Source organism: Enhydra lutris, unplaced genomic scaffold, assembly GCF_002288905.1.
Source record: "Enhydra lutris kenyoni isolate GAN:26980312 unplaced genomic scaffold, ASM228890v2 scaffoldscaffold8, whole genome shotgun sequence".
Classification (NCBI taxonomy): domain Eukaryota; kingdom Metazoa; phylum Chordata; class Mammalia; order Carnivora; family Mustelidae; genus Enhydra; species Enhydra lutris.
In genome coordinates this window covers 26,668,873-26,683,857 of record NW_019154092.1, presented here as the reverse complement: position 1 = coordinate 26,683,857, position 14,985 = coordinate 26,668,873, and the positions used below count along the sequence as shown (strand labels likewise).

At 43.7% G+C, this 14,985-nt stretch overlaps 1 protein-coding gene across 2 annotated transcripts in view; it reads right to left on the bottom strand.

Moving 5' to 3' along the window:
* The window catches only part of LOC111142725 (ring finger protein 138), a 39,947-nt gene extending 35,015 nt beyond the window's left edge, over nt 1-4,932 (bottom strand). The window contains exons 1-2 of one of the 2 annotated variants that reach the window (XM_022496004.1): nt 4,886-4,932; nt 4,374-4,567 (exon numbers count right to left, since the gene is read on the bottom strand). In XM_022496004.1, coding sequence (XP_022351712.1) covers nt 4,374-4,483 — 110 coding nt within the window. In that variant the 5' untranslated portion in view covers nt 4,484-4,567; nt 4,886-4,932. The remainder of the gene's footprint in view (nt 1-4,373; nt 4,568-4,885) is intronic. The other variant, XM_022496003.1, reaches the window with a different exon arrangement.
* Between the last annotated feature and the right edge of the window lie 10,053 nt (nt 4,933-14,985).

The window sequence follows — 14,985 nt, the reverse complement described above, 5'->3', positions numbered from 1 at the left end:
GGAAAGAAGAAATTTTAAAAGTATATATTTAGAGCATGACTGCCCAAACAACAAGGTATCAATAAAGTTGTTAAAATGATAAGAAATGTGGGGTACCTGGGTGGCTCAGTTGGTTAAGCCTGTGCCTTAGGCTCAGATCATGATCCCAGGGTCCTAGTTAAGTCCCCCATCCCTGCTCCCTTCTCAGCGGGAAGCCAGCTTCTTCTCCTCCTTCTGACCCTCCCCACCCCACATTCTCTAGTGCACACATATGTGCTCATGCACACTCTCTCTCTCAAATAAATAAAATTTTTAAAAATAAATAAAATGACAAGAAATATAAACTGAAAATTTAGGAGCTGGACAACCCAAAGCAGGTGGATAGAGAATCATACAGTAAGTGCCTAGTAAAAAGTGAAAGCTGATTTATATAGCTCATTTTTAAAGATGCCTCCTAACAGAGATGCCCCAAAACAGATTAGAGTCCATCTTTAAGGGGTGCCTGGGTGGCTTAGCCAGTTAAGCATCTACCTTTGGCTGAGGTCATGATCCCAGGGTCTTGGAATCCAGCCCCACTTCAAGGTCCCTGCCTCACTGGGAGCCTGCCTCATTCCTCTCCCTCTGCTCTTCCCCACCCCCTTGTTCTCTTCTCTTTCTCACTCTCTTAAATTCTTAAAAAAAAAAAAAAAAAAAATTCCATCTTTAAGAGTTCAGCAAGGCATCAACTTATTACATGTAATTTTCATTGTGATGGAGCTTACTTTTAACATGCACAAAAGTTATTCCCTTAACCACTCAAAACAGGAAAGAGGAGAGGTTTGGTTCAAGGAGACTTTGAAGATTATAAATGAAAACAGAGAAAGAAATACCTTATGACTATGCCAGTTTGTACCTTCTTCTGAAACCTTGCTTTGACTACCTGGTCAATTTTAATATTCCCTTTTTAAAAAAGATTTAATTTATTTATTAGAGAGAGAGAACATGAGCAGCAGAGAGGGAGAAGAACATGAGCAAAGGGAGAGGGAGAAGCAGGCTCCCTGTTGAGGGACCCTGGAATCATGATCTGAGCTGAAGGCAAATAGACCGACAGCCATCCAGGAACCCCTCAACTTTAATATTCTTACTTCATCTTTGCTTTCTAAAATACTACGACTGATCACTCTAAAGTAATTAGCATTGCTTCCTTAAAATTCTTCTCAGTTTCCATACTGTTACACTCTATTGCTGGATTTCTTCCTATCCTGTCCATTCTTTCGCAGGCTGCACTTTTCTCCACTCTAGATTTAAATATGCATTCTCCAGCACTTTGTCCTATCTAGGCCCTCTGCTATCTTACAACTTACGGACCTCCCTCAGTGGCTACATCCATACTCACAGATTTAGTTCCATGTATTCCAAATCCACAGACATACACTTAACTACTGGGCATCATCAGATCTTATGTGATCTCTTTAATATGTCAGGAATCTCTCCTCTCCATTCCCACTGTCATTACCTTGATTTAGGTTCTAACCCCCTCTCTCTCAGACACAGCAATGAATCATCTATCCCTTCACTAGTCTCACCACTACACCAAGCTGGGTCTTGCTAATAAAGTAAACTTTCTAAAATTGAAACGTGATCGTGCTGCTCCTCTGACAAAAATTATTGAATAGGTTTCTATGACTTTCAGGAAAAAGCTCAAACTGGCTTACACAGAAAGTTCCTACCAATATCTCTAAACACTATCTCTACTACACTCATCCTTTGGCTTCAGCCTGAAAACAGGCATCCTGTGTAACCTCTCCGTGTGTCTGCATATCATGTAAACCTAATCAGGGTATTCCCCAATAAACCCTGAATAACTAATTCTGACCTAAAGTATTACTACATTCAGGAAATCTCCCCTTTAGTCATAGGCTGATTTAGAAGCTGCTCTCTATGCTCACATAAAATTTTCCTCCTAAGTCACTTCCACATTAGTCACATTCATGCTTAGGTCTTCTCCATTAGACTATTAACAGTCCCCAGGGAAACAGCACTTAGTATTCTTTGTACCTGACATACAAAAACATTCAACAATTGCTGTTTGAAGGAATAAATGGGGATTATATAGAAATTTATATTATGGTGAAGTTATTCTAATGCTAATGAACTTGTTCCTTTCATTAGAATAGTCAGTGGGCAAATCCTCTGCTGTCATTGAAAAAGCGATGAAAATTTTTCATTTTCTAACAGATCCACAGTGACCAAAAACACTTACCACCTCATTTCTTACTATCTATGAATCAAAAACTGATTTTGAAACTAAATATATTTTTAAAGGCACAGGTTTGTCCTTTGTGAAAAAGGAAGAGCAAATGACATAATAAAACTAGATTATTTTAAATAATCCAAACTCCTTCCAATCAGTTAACTTCTGGTTCCTCCATTATCATCTCTTCCAAATAAAACTCCCCCCACCACCCATCCCCGCTTTCTTTAATTCATTGAACCTTAGAGCAACTGTGTGTGTTTGGGGCTCCCATTGATAAAGGAGGGGGATGGAGAAGGGTGGTAAGGCAGTTGAGTTTCCATTCTTCTTATCAAGAAAATCTACTCTACATTTCACTTCCACATCTACTCTAATCACATCCAAGTCCAATGAGATGCTTAGAAAAAGGTCCTCAACAATCATGTCCACTCTCTTTTCCATACGGTTGATGTCAAGCCAAATTAGTCTGATTTAAAATGTCCCAAAAGGGAAGTGAACTAGAGTAAACTGCATGGAATTTTGAGGAGCTGAAGATTACAATGAGTTCTATGAGGTCAATGACCCAAAGGGTAACTGAAAGGATTCTGTCCAGAAACACCTACTTCCTCTCACTCTGACCTCCAACCTTCCTTTTGTCCACCCACTGCCAGCACAACCACAGGAAAGGCATCAAGTTGTAATAATGAATACTGACATTAAATGCCAAAAAGTTATACACTGTGCACTGAACATCTCAAAATATTTCTCTAAACAATCTGCATTTGTGGAATCAAATAACAAAGCAATTTCAGACTGTCATTCATCTCCCATACCAGCAAAACATAACTGGCACAACTCCTATAATGAAGTCACATACTCCTAGCTCACACAACGACCGCAGAATAAGAAGAAGGTAAAAAGTGCAGTCAAGATTGATGATCAGAGTGAGGAAAATGGATATCAAACAATAAAAATAAAATACCTGATTAAGAACCCCAAATTCAATCCATTCTTTACAAAATTACAGAACCTATCTCTCAAAAAGAAAAAAAAAAGGTCAAAGGAGATACATTTATAAACTTGTTCCGCTCTTTTCAGCTACTTCCAAGCACCCAGAACTTTCAAATCTGAGTGTATTTTTTCAAATAAAGATTTCCAGGCTTCACCTGCCAGAAATTCTTTTGTAAATTTGGAATGGAGCCTGGGTATTGGAATGTTTACTTAAAAAGTTCCCCCAAGGACTCTGATCAGCTGCCAGGTTTGTCAGATGTGCTATGGATCTTTTCAAGAAGGGCTCCTGCCAACCCTTACTGACATTCTAGCCGACTGTAAAATTATCGAAGTTCTTCCTATAAATATGCCAAATCAAACAGCACCATGCCACCTCACCTAATCCCTTTGTGTTCTCCCTCACCCCTCGAGTTACTGCCTTATCTTCAGTTCACTCCATGAAACTGCAATCTTCCTTTCCTATCTCCACCTTGTAGTAACCAAGTAATAAGCAGGAGGGTAAAACAAAGGGAAACTATCACTTCAATACCCGGAAATCCTGTCAGTTCTAACATGTGAGAGAAGAAAACCCATTCTAGATCATTCCAACATGTACCCAATTTTAAAGGAAAAAGAACATTTCCAAGGATGGTCCGTGAAGCAGGGTGGAAGGGTAAGTTAGGTAAGACTTCTTGGATCTGAAAAGAATAGCCCAAGGTTCTGAAAGAAGGGAAAACTTTAAAGCCCGGCAGGTCACAGACAGGAGGCAGTGGCGGGGAGCCGGCCGGTGCCGGCACCTTCGGCGGGTTTTGACACTCGACACCCCAGCCTTCACTCAGGTTGCTAAGAAACAAAAAGGCTCCACGTTCCCTGCAATTCCTCCCGGGCCTGGAGGAGAGAGGGGCCTCCGGGGCCTGAAGACACGACCGGGACGAGCCCGGCCACTACCCCGGGGGCGCGAAAGCAAGGGAGGGATACCCGGGGGGCAGGGGGCTCGGGCAGAGGGGCCGGCCCAGGAAGCTGGCCCCGAGCTCGGGAGGAGGGCGCGCCGGAACGCGTCCTCCGCGCTGAGGAGCGCTCGGGCAGGTCACGGTGGGCTCTGCTCCAGCCAGGCCGCAGTCAAGGGTCCGGGGCTGGATGCGGGGCCTAAACGACCACCCGGCTCCGCGCGGGGGAGGACGCGTCTACTCACACGTGCTGACAGGCCGCGGTCCTCACAGGCGTTTTGAGCACCTCCTGACAGACAGGGCAGTAGAAATCATCTTCGGTGTAGGACGTGGCTGCGGAGAGTTCCTCGGCCATGGCGGGGGGTGGGGGATCAAGGAGATGGCGGCAGCGGCGGCGGCGACAGCGGCCGAGCTGGCGGTGTCTGCCCGGGGCCCGACTCTACGCGAACCCGGAGGGGGAGGGGAATCGCGTCAGGAAGCGGCTCGCGCCAGGAAGGGGGCGGGGCGGGGCCGAACGCCGAGACGCTAGGTCCGCACGCGCCGGGCGAGGGCCGGCCCCTGGGGCTGCCCCTCCCGACGGGGGCAGGCCGGGAAGGCGGTGCCAGGCGGGAGGCGGCGGTGGAGAAACCGGCCGGTGGCTTCACTTTCGCTTCCACCCCGGCTCGGAGCAGGCGGGAAGCCGACTCTCCACCCGGGAAGGAAGGCGACCGCCCAGCCGTCCCCAGCCGGCGGCCACCCGCACGGGCAGCTCCCTTACCTGCCTCCACGAGGCGGCCGCGGTTCCGCCCTCGGCGTCTTCTCCGCCTCCGACTCCTTTGCCCCCACCCTCACCCCCACCCCCGGCCCCAGGCCCCAGCCCTAGCCCCAGTCCCAGCCCGCACAGCCCGCCCAGCCCGCACAGCCGTCCCACTGTGGGCCTCTACCCACCCAGTTCGGCGGCTGCCTGCCCCGCCCCACACCGCCTCCGCCCCGCCCCTCCACTCTGCTTGCGTAAAGGCTCACTTAGGTGTCCCGGAGTCGCGCGGCTGAAAGATCTGTTTTCCGGGCACGGTTGGTGGAGAAGTGGCCCTGCGCCGTCTCCGGGCTTCTTGTCCGGCCGCTGCAGCCTTCGCCGCGGAGGCCGGGAGGGGAATGGTGAGCAGAGTGGTCAGTGTTCATCGGCCCGAAAGGGGGCCGGGCCCGAGGCTCATGGTGCACCGGGATCCCACCGCCCCCTCCAGCAGCTCTCCCGCGGCATTGCGCTGCCCGCAGCCAGCCCGGGGTTGTCACCGAACACAAGAGGGCGACGAACAGGGGGACAGAGGAGTGAGGAGAGGGCGGGGTGGGGAGGGCAGCCTCCATAGCAACCGGCGCGTGGCACCCGCAGCAGGTTATGACATAAACCGCTGGGTGCCCACCTGTACCCACCTCCCGCAGTCTCCCTTCAGCGGGATCCCATTTCTCACTGCTTCTATCAAATATATTGGGTTTTTCAGGAATTTTTCCTCAAAAAATACCGTCCGTTAAAGGTATGGATGGATGGTCCTTACTATATGCCCTTGACAGTATGTATGTCAAGATGTGGTACGAAGCCCAAGTAAAACCTGTTATGGGATTTTGATCCTTTGGGGCACAAGAATTAAAAATAAGCTCCCTTGAGAGGGTTTGAACTTTCGCCCTTAACACAGTCTGAGGAGTTACCGTCTCAGATGCAGGCTTCCGCCACCAACACCTTTGCTTTTTGATAGCTTTGAAGAAAAGTGAGGTAGGAGCACGGATCTAAGCATTTCACTAATTAGTTATTCACTGATTTAAATGTTTCTATTTTTTTCAGTGGGCCCTTGCCAGATACATCCACACAAATGATAAATCGGGAAGATAGGGTCACAACCACATGAAAGGAGCCAAGGAATATCTGGAATATCAATTCGCTTCGGAAAAGAAAAAAAAGATTTCAATTCCATGCTTCATTTCCACCACAGTCTCAGTGAATCATAAACAGAAGCCATTGAATCGTTAATTCAATTCTGTCATTTATTGTCTACATTGTCCTTAGAACTGTTAGATGTTATGCTGGTGTCATGAACTTCGTTTTCAACTAGTTTACACTCTGGAGTGCCTAACACTATAAAAGAACAAAAAATGGTATTTGCCAAAGTGTTGCTTTTCATAAACAGTGACTATAATGAGGACAGGAAGTGAGATGATTGCACTGGTATGGGTTTAGAGAAAACCTGATGAAGGAAATAGGTCTTAATGTGCATCTTAAAATGACAATTCCTAGAAAAATACAGAATTGTTTGTCCAATGAACAGCTAATTCCCTTTACCAAACTACAACATTTTGTATTTTTGTTCCCTTTCCTCCCAAGCAAGAATAGTGGAAGCAGACCAGGAAAGCTAACTTTAGCTTCACATTCCCTGGGAGGAGAAAGAGCACTTGACAGGAGGGATATCAGATAGCAGTAGTCTAGGTACTTTTCAAATTCATTTATAAAAATGGTTCTTGGATTTCAAACTTCACCTTTTTCACCTTATGACCAATCATATCTAACTCATTTGACCCCTTTAGAAAGTAAAGTGTATTTTCTGTTGAATAGTGTGTTTCCCTTTACTCACTGGGAATCCTTAACCAGAACTTAATTTCGTGACTTTAATTTTATTTGCTTCATTGTTCCTCTGGCAGCTTTACTCATGCCCTAATCCTAACATGTTTGTGTTACTTCCTTATACATTCTAAGAAGTCATTTTGGGGGTACGTGTAAGCATAGAGTTGTTAGTATGTGGAAATCCATAAAAAATGTGGGTATAACGAAAATGTGGTTACCCTCTGAGTGTTAAGCTTAGACAAATAAACTGTAATGGCCAAAAGACACAATCTGCTGTCTTGGCAGCATTTCCTATGAAAAATTACTTGATATTTTTATGGCAATGTCACAGATTTACTCAGAATCCCTTCAGCTGTGTAAATAAAATATCCTCAGCCTTTGGGTAAAAGGGGGAAAACTCTACATATTATACAACTTGACAAACTTAGTCTGTTGCAATAATTTAATCCATTCCTTTACATTTTGGTTAAAACACTTAAGTTTTTAATATGCCGTCTCTCTCAGTCTCTCTCCTTCTCTCTCAGTCTCTCAGCTCCCCTCAAAATGGCATCTGGAAGGATAAGAGGGAGGACAAGGGGTAGCTGACACAAACTTGAGACACTATTGGAGAATCTCAGTCCTGACATCTGCAAGGTCTCCTTTGAATTCTTGCTGGACTATTCTGAAGAGAGGCTAATGTTGACTCCTCTCTGAGATGCAATGTGCGCTGGCCATTCTGCTGATGGTACCTGCTAGTAAAGACTACTCCTGCCTGCCTCAGCTGGGTCAAGGCCCTGGTTGATTCAGGATTCAGCTTCACCAACACTATAGAACCCTATGAATCTCTCCGGCAGTCATCTTCTAGTTCTTGGTCCTCAATATGGAAGGTCCCTCTTGCTCTGCTCTGAACACACCTACTGTCTATGGCATCCTTTGGGGCCCTCTACACACTCAGTCTGGGAGGGAGAGTCATTCCTTCTAAACATCCCATGTCACTGAATTTGCATGAAGTGGTGACCCCTAGTTTGGTTCTACATGACGTATAAGGCAATGTGCTTTCTGCTCCCCAGCCCTCACCACTCCCCTCAACCTAATACACCTTTCCCCTATTCCACCTCTCCTTTCCAACCACAATCCCTTGGCCTGGAAAGAATGGACCATTCTACCTTGCTGCTTCTGCTGATTACCAGTAATGCTCCCTTGCAAAACTCTTTAGCCAAGTCCATATGGCCAGGTAATTAACATACTAAAAGAGGAGCTGGATGAATTTAGAAAATTAATTTCTTTCTTCACAAAGCCTGGCTTTGTCTTACTACAGGGCCTCAGAAGTCTGTTTTGCTGGTGAAAGTGGTTGCTTGCCTTTAAAGAAGTGACTGGGAAGCTGGGGATGGAGGGGGAGGGAGGCTCGTTTCTCTGTCTATCCTTTGGTATCTTTTTAATTGGTACCATGTGCAGTGTCGACTTTCAGCTGGTTTGCACCAGCATAGCTCTGTGAGTCCTTTTCAGCTTGCCTATTCTGGTTGGGCAATAGTCTGTCCTGGTTGGCCAGTGCCCATTTAGTTCCAGTTGTTAAATATTCTTAACATTAATCCTGACCATGTACATAAATAATCTATTTGCTGAAGGCATATAACTTAATTGTTTAAGCCTGTTTTGGAAATGTTCTTTTAAAAAAAACATTCTTTACATTACTGATGAATTAATCCTAATTTCTTCTTTTCCCCACCTCACCCCAACACACACACACAGGCCGATGGATGCCTCAGGCTGAGTAGGAAGGAGGTCAAGTGAATAAAACTGTGAAAGGGAAACCATACAGGGCACAATGTTCCCATCAACAAACATTTTATAAACCCTGTTCCCATCCCCCACTCTAATAAATCATGATTTTTGTTCAGTTTTCTTTTCTTTTTTTCTTTTCTTTCCTTTTCTTTTTTTTTTTTTTTTTTTTTCCTGGCTATGTCCTTTAGGAGGACATTCTCAGCTCAAGGGGAACTACCATGATTGAGAGAAACCAGTTTGAATGGGTCATGTCTTCTTGCCAGTAGTTTAAGCTGGGTATATGATTCAATTATGACCAAGGATGTGTGAGGAGAATTCTTCTGAAGGCCTTCAGCAAGTGCCTTTCTTCCCTGATTTAAAAAAAACAAACAGGAATAAACACTTCCATGCTACATATGAATGTTTTCTTGATCATCTGTGCTGCCTGGGACTCTGCAACCATCCTGAAACCATGAAAAGAACAAGCCAAAGAATAAGCCAATATGCTGATCGTGGTGGAGTGAAAGATAGAAGGAATGCAGGACCTTAATGTAGTTGAACCATTCTAATAATCTAATTAACCTTGAAACTGTCCTACCTACTCTTAAGCCTTTCTATTCAAAACCGGTCCCAGTCGGCTCTTTCGCTACTTGTAGCTCAAAGTATCTGAGCCAGAAATTTTGGGGTTGACTATCAGATCTGTTTCCCTCCCTGTCACCTGTTCTGGCGTGTATTGCTGGAGCTAACCGTTACAGACAGCTTCCCGTTTCCCCTTGCCAACTGACTTCTGTCTATATTCAGCCAATGTCAGGTACTGGTGAGACACTAGAAGGAAGAAGCCAAGGCATTTTTCCCTCCCTCTCTCTGCTCCTGGCTGTGTCTTCATTTCTTCCATGTTTTCAACCTCTGGAAGACCACCCTTCCCTTTCAGGTCCTGGAGCCTGCTGGGTCATCCCTGCTTTTTCTCAGTGGCTTCTGTGTTTGCCTTGCTGTCACACATGGTCTTTCAGCTTTCCTGACATCTTTGTAATTGTTTTCCATATTAAACATCCTCTTTTGAACTACTTACTGAGAGCTCTGTTTCCTGATTGGACCTCAGTGGACTTTCCTAACAGAATCAACACTTTAGGAGGAGATAGGAAGGCAAAGGAGGATGAAACACTGCATAAGTGGCTCCTTTTCCCCCACAGAGAAGGAACCAAGTTACTCGTCATTGTGAGTTTAAATCCTCTCCTCATAATCCTACAAATTAACACAAACAGAAATTCAAAAGTGAGATTAATAATATCAAGTATGGAAAATAAGGGAATTTACCCATTTTTAGTCCACCACAGTTTGGGACGGTTACATTTCAAATCTTTAATAAATGTCACTATGAATATGCATTTTTCATGCTATTTAATAACATTTAATTTCCTATCAGCAGTATTTTACATACTATTGGACAGCTATCATTTTTTTAAAGATTTTATTTATTTATTTGAGAGAGAGAGCAAGTGATAGAGAGCATGAGAAAGTAGAAGATCAGAGGGAGAAACAGACTCCCTGCAGAGCTGGGAGCCCGCTGCGGGACTTGATCCCAGGACTCCAGGGTCAAGACCTGAGCTGAAGGCAGTCGCTTAACTGACTGAGCCACCCAGGCGCCCAGACAGCTATCATTTTTACTAATATTTCTATTTGTAACCGTAAGGGCCTTTTGATCCTGTAGAACCCGGCTTCCATGATACAGTTGAGTAAAATAGAGGGGATATAGTACAAACATGTGCCAGTTACACTCTCTCCCAAGAAAGTAGAATTGAGATCCCTCTGTTCTAGTCAGTCTCTATTAGTGCCTTACCTTAGTAAGTACATTAACATGATGGACAGCACCCTTGTCCTTTGCCCAAGCAGAGAGAGCCGTTCGGTAGAGAAACCCAGCCAAAAATGAAACAGGTATTTTGAATGCAGCTGAAACTGTTTCATGGACTAAACTATGCTGTCCTAGGAAGCAGAGCTATGGATTAGACCAGAAATGTCAAAAGAGTCCAACAAATTAACTCACCTTTCAACTTTTGTTTGATGTTGCTGGGTTGCTGGGGTTTTTTTCATCTTTGAGAGAAATACAAAATTTTAAATTAAAACCTCTCCTTTTCTTTTCTCCTCCCTGCCTTTTTTCTTTTTCCTCCCCTCTCCTCTTTTACTTCACCTTTATCGACATCCTCTGGGAACACAGCTTGGATAAAGGCAACTACAACAAGATTAGTTCCAGTGTAACAGTGGAGACAAAAGCCTGACACCAGTTTTAAAAAGCAAACAAAGCCTGATTTTTAGAGAAATAGAAGAACCCTCCAGTGGAAATATACACCTTTCTTTCTTTTTTTAAAGATATTTATTTATTTATTTGACAGACACAGATCACAAGTAGGCAGGGAGGCAGGCAGAGAGAGAGGGGAAGCAGGCTCCCTGCTGAGCAGAGAGCCCGATGTGGAGCTTGATCCCAGGGCTCCGGGATCATGACCCGAGCCGAAAGCAGAGGCTTTAACCCACTGAGCCACCCAGGCGCCCTACACCTTTCTTTCTATACCTAAAGTTGAATTATTCCATCCATTCCTCCTCAATACATACACATATATTACTTCTTCAGGACACAATCTAAAGTACCATCCAGCTATGATCCTAGAGGCAATGTCATGAGACCACTATTTTTCCAGTCCAGTGTCTCATAATTTATTTATTTATTTTTAAAGATTTCATTTTATTTATTTGACACAGAGAGAGAGCACACAAGTAGGCAGAGTGGCAGGCAGAAGGAGAGGGAGAAGAAGACACCCCGCTGAGCAGGGAGCCCAATGTGGGGCTCAATCCCGGGACCCTGGGATCATGACCTGAGCCGAAGGCAGCTGCTTAACCGGCTGAGCAACCCAGGCTCCCCTCATAATTTATTTTAAATAATTTGTTTATTCCTTTAGTTGAGTCTTAATCTGATCCAGTTGTAATACCTCATGATCCTGTAGCCTTAGACTAAATCATAAACGTAATCCCTATCAACTACCTCTTATGTACCACAATGCAGAACAAATACAACTACTATGAAAACTTCCACTTAGAACATGAAAAGAGGGGAAGAAATCACAGGGTATGTACCATTTGCTGCTGGCCAGAGTTGATGAAGTGAAGCAGAGAACCATTGAGTCTCATTGGCATCATTTGTTTGACTTGGCTTGGTGAGAGTTCTGTTGTCACTAATACAGCTCTCTGATATTGCCTGCTAGAATCATTCCTATCACTAAGGGAACACCTAAAAGGCCATTAGAGTAAACAACCTGTTTGGGGAAAGAGGAGGGGCATATTTCATTTGCAATTCATTTGTTAACTGTATGGGGTGGAAAAATGGCCTGAGGCCATCCAAGGAGTTTGGACATTCTGTGCCATTGATTTCAGCGCATCACAGGCCTATTATATAGTTTGGTTTTTGCTGGTGCTACAAATTCGAATAAAACCACAGTCACCTGTCTTATCAGTTTCATTTTATGTGAACTTCCTAAAAATTAAACACCAAAAACCTTATCAGGTCAGCATAGGTGCTCAGTGGAAGAGCCAAGGCTGGGCTATAACTCACAGATTTTCTGTTCAATAGCAGCAACTTTGGGATCCACACATATGCAGCACACTCTGTTGGACAAACTTTATTTCAGGACAGTGTGGGTGAAGAAACTGTCTGGGCTGGCAGAGAACTCTTCTTTCTCTTCTAGAATAGCACCCTGCTCCCAAACTGAATTCCAGGCCAGTGTAGTCGGCACTGCCAATGTCATCCTGTTTGTCAGGAGGGGAGCCAGGGTGAGGCACCGTGGTGGGGCCCCGTGTATCCAGGGACCCCACATTCTCCATTAATCCCACCCCTTTGTAGTTGACAGGATCTCCCATTTTCTCAGTCACCATCTCAATCTTACACAGAGAAGATGAAGCAAGTCAGAGAACTTGATCTCTCTGTCCTTGGGTCTGTCTTGCTTTGGACCTCAGCCTTATTAGTTCCCAATTCCTCTTTTTTTCTGCTCACATTCAGGAAAATCTTGATGGCTGCAGGCAAATTTTTTGTTGTACCTTATTGGAGGTACTCAGGAAAAATCAACATAATCTGATGTATCACGCTGGGTACAATTCAGAGAGGGAAATTACACAGTAATTTGACCAGAGAAACTTTAATAACTCTAATAGGGGATTGGTATAAGAAGTAAAGAGGAACATGAAGAATATAAGCTCGAATCCTTGCTTTAGCAGTACATGTCCTAAAATTAGAACCATACAGAGATTCGAAAGGCCCTTGCACAAGGTTGACGTGAAAATTCATGAAGTACTCATGCTTCGTATTTAAAAAAAAAAAAAAAATTAAAAGAGAGTTGAAATAGAGTACCCAGAGAAGGGCCGCACCACTCTGGATGGAGATCCAGACCTTGCTGGAAAGGAGGACCCAGCTGTGGTTCACCGGATGGCAGAAATGTCTCTGTGGTATCATGCTGGTAGAACTGGCTGGAAACATATCCCCTAGGATGCAAGGGAAAGCTGTTCACAGAGACATGTGTCATGGAGACATTCTGTTGCAAAACCATCCAGGGGGACTTTGGAGGAAAATGTGGTCTGGCAGACGCAGCTGGGCAGCGCACACTGCCAAAGCCGGGGTTGGCTCTGTGCGCCATGGGAAGTAAGCAAACGAGAACTGGGAAACAAAACCCTTTTCCTCCCGCAATTTCTCTCTAGTGCCCTCTGTTGGAAAAGCTGCCAACTATTATTATTATTGTGCCAGCTGGCAAAGGCAAAACATTTAAGGGCCCAGATCTATTTTCACACAGCAAGCAAAAAGTATAAATTTGGAACTTCGAATTAACAGACCAGTAACTGGCAGACCGACCCAGTGACATTTTGCTACTAAGTTTTCTAAAGCTTTATCCTTTATAGCCATATGCCTTAAGCCCAAGAAACTTAAGGATATAGTGTTGGCAATTGTTTGGTATCTACATACAAAATCTTACATTTCTCACCTTACAATGCAGGAATCTGTACCTGCCCCAGCCCCCCATGGAACCACAGCTCAGCTAGTTCTGCATTTTCTCTGATGATCTGAAACAATGATCCCACTTCTGGTATTGATGTCTGTATCACTTGGGACTCTAAGGTTGTTAATTACAGAATCCAACTTGAACTAGGTAATGGGGGATATACATTTTAAGAATGCAGAAATATTGCACAGAAGCCATATGAGTCAAGTTTCTTTTTGCACAGGAAGTGATAGAAATCAAAGTATTGCTTAAGCAATAAATAGAATTCTCCAGTTCACATAATTCCAGTGATAAAGCCAAGATGATACATGTTTGAAGCCAGACATTCAAAAGATATCATCAGGATTTAGTTTTTCACTTCCTCTTGGCTCTGCTTTTCTTGGATTCACTTTAGCCTTAGGCATACTTCCCTCATAGTGGTCCCCCAGTGCTAAATTATTTGAGCTTAAGATACTCAGTGTGAAAAAAAGTAACAGCAGCACCAGCAACAAGAACAAAAACTGCCTTCTTAAGAGTTCTATCAAAAAATCCCATAATGAAGTGATATGAACCCAGACTGCTGACTCATAACAATAAATATCTAAGAGAGCGTACAACCACTGCAAATAGGGGGGGAAAGAAGCAAACAAAGCTGTCTGCCTTAAACTTTATCCCAAGTCTGGAGAGAGAGCAGTGGGTGGAAAAAATAGCAACAGGAAGGAGAGTTGTTCAGTCTCTATATTTAAATAGTTTATTTTTGAAATCTCAAGAACTTTACCAGTATGATACTTCTTTCCTAAATTTCACTGACAATTATAATTTTCCAAACTGGGTGGCACAGAATTATATATAGACCATAGTATTTGGTTTACCCACACACCAATTTTGTTTGTTTGCTTGTTGTGGTAAAAAACCATATAACATAAAATTTACCATTTTAGCCTTTTTCAAGTGCATAGTTTATTAGTGTTAACCATATGCACCTTGGTATGCAATGGGTCTCTAGAACCTTTTCATCTTTTCAAACTGAAGCTCTAAATCCATTGACCAATAACTCCCCCTCCCTCTTGCCCCTAACAACCACCATTCTATTTTCTTTTTTTTTCAATTTTTAATTTTTTGAAAAAAGATTTTATTTATTTATTTGACAGAGAGAGACAACATAAGCACAAGCAGGGGGAGTAGCAGGAAGAGGGGGAAGCAGGCTCCCCACTGAGTAGAGAGCCGAACATGAAGCTCAAACCCAGGACCCTGGGATCATGACCTGAGCTGAAGGCAGACAATTAACCGACTAAGCCACCCAGGTACCCCACCATTCTATTTTCTGTTTCTTAGAGTTTGACTAGATGATTACGATTTTTTATTAGAAAGTTATTATTTCTCTCTTTAAGATAGTTTTCAAACCAGCATGCCTCAAGACTGAATATTTAGAGAACACGCTTTTGAAATACTGTCAAAGGACAGTATGAGTTTACTTGTAAGATTTTGATGTTTTAAGTTTTTTTTTTTTTAATTACT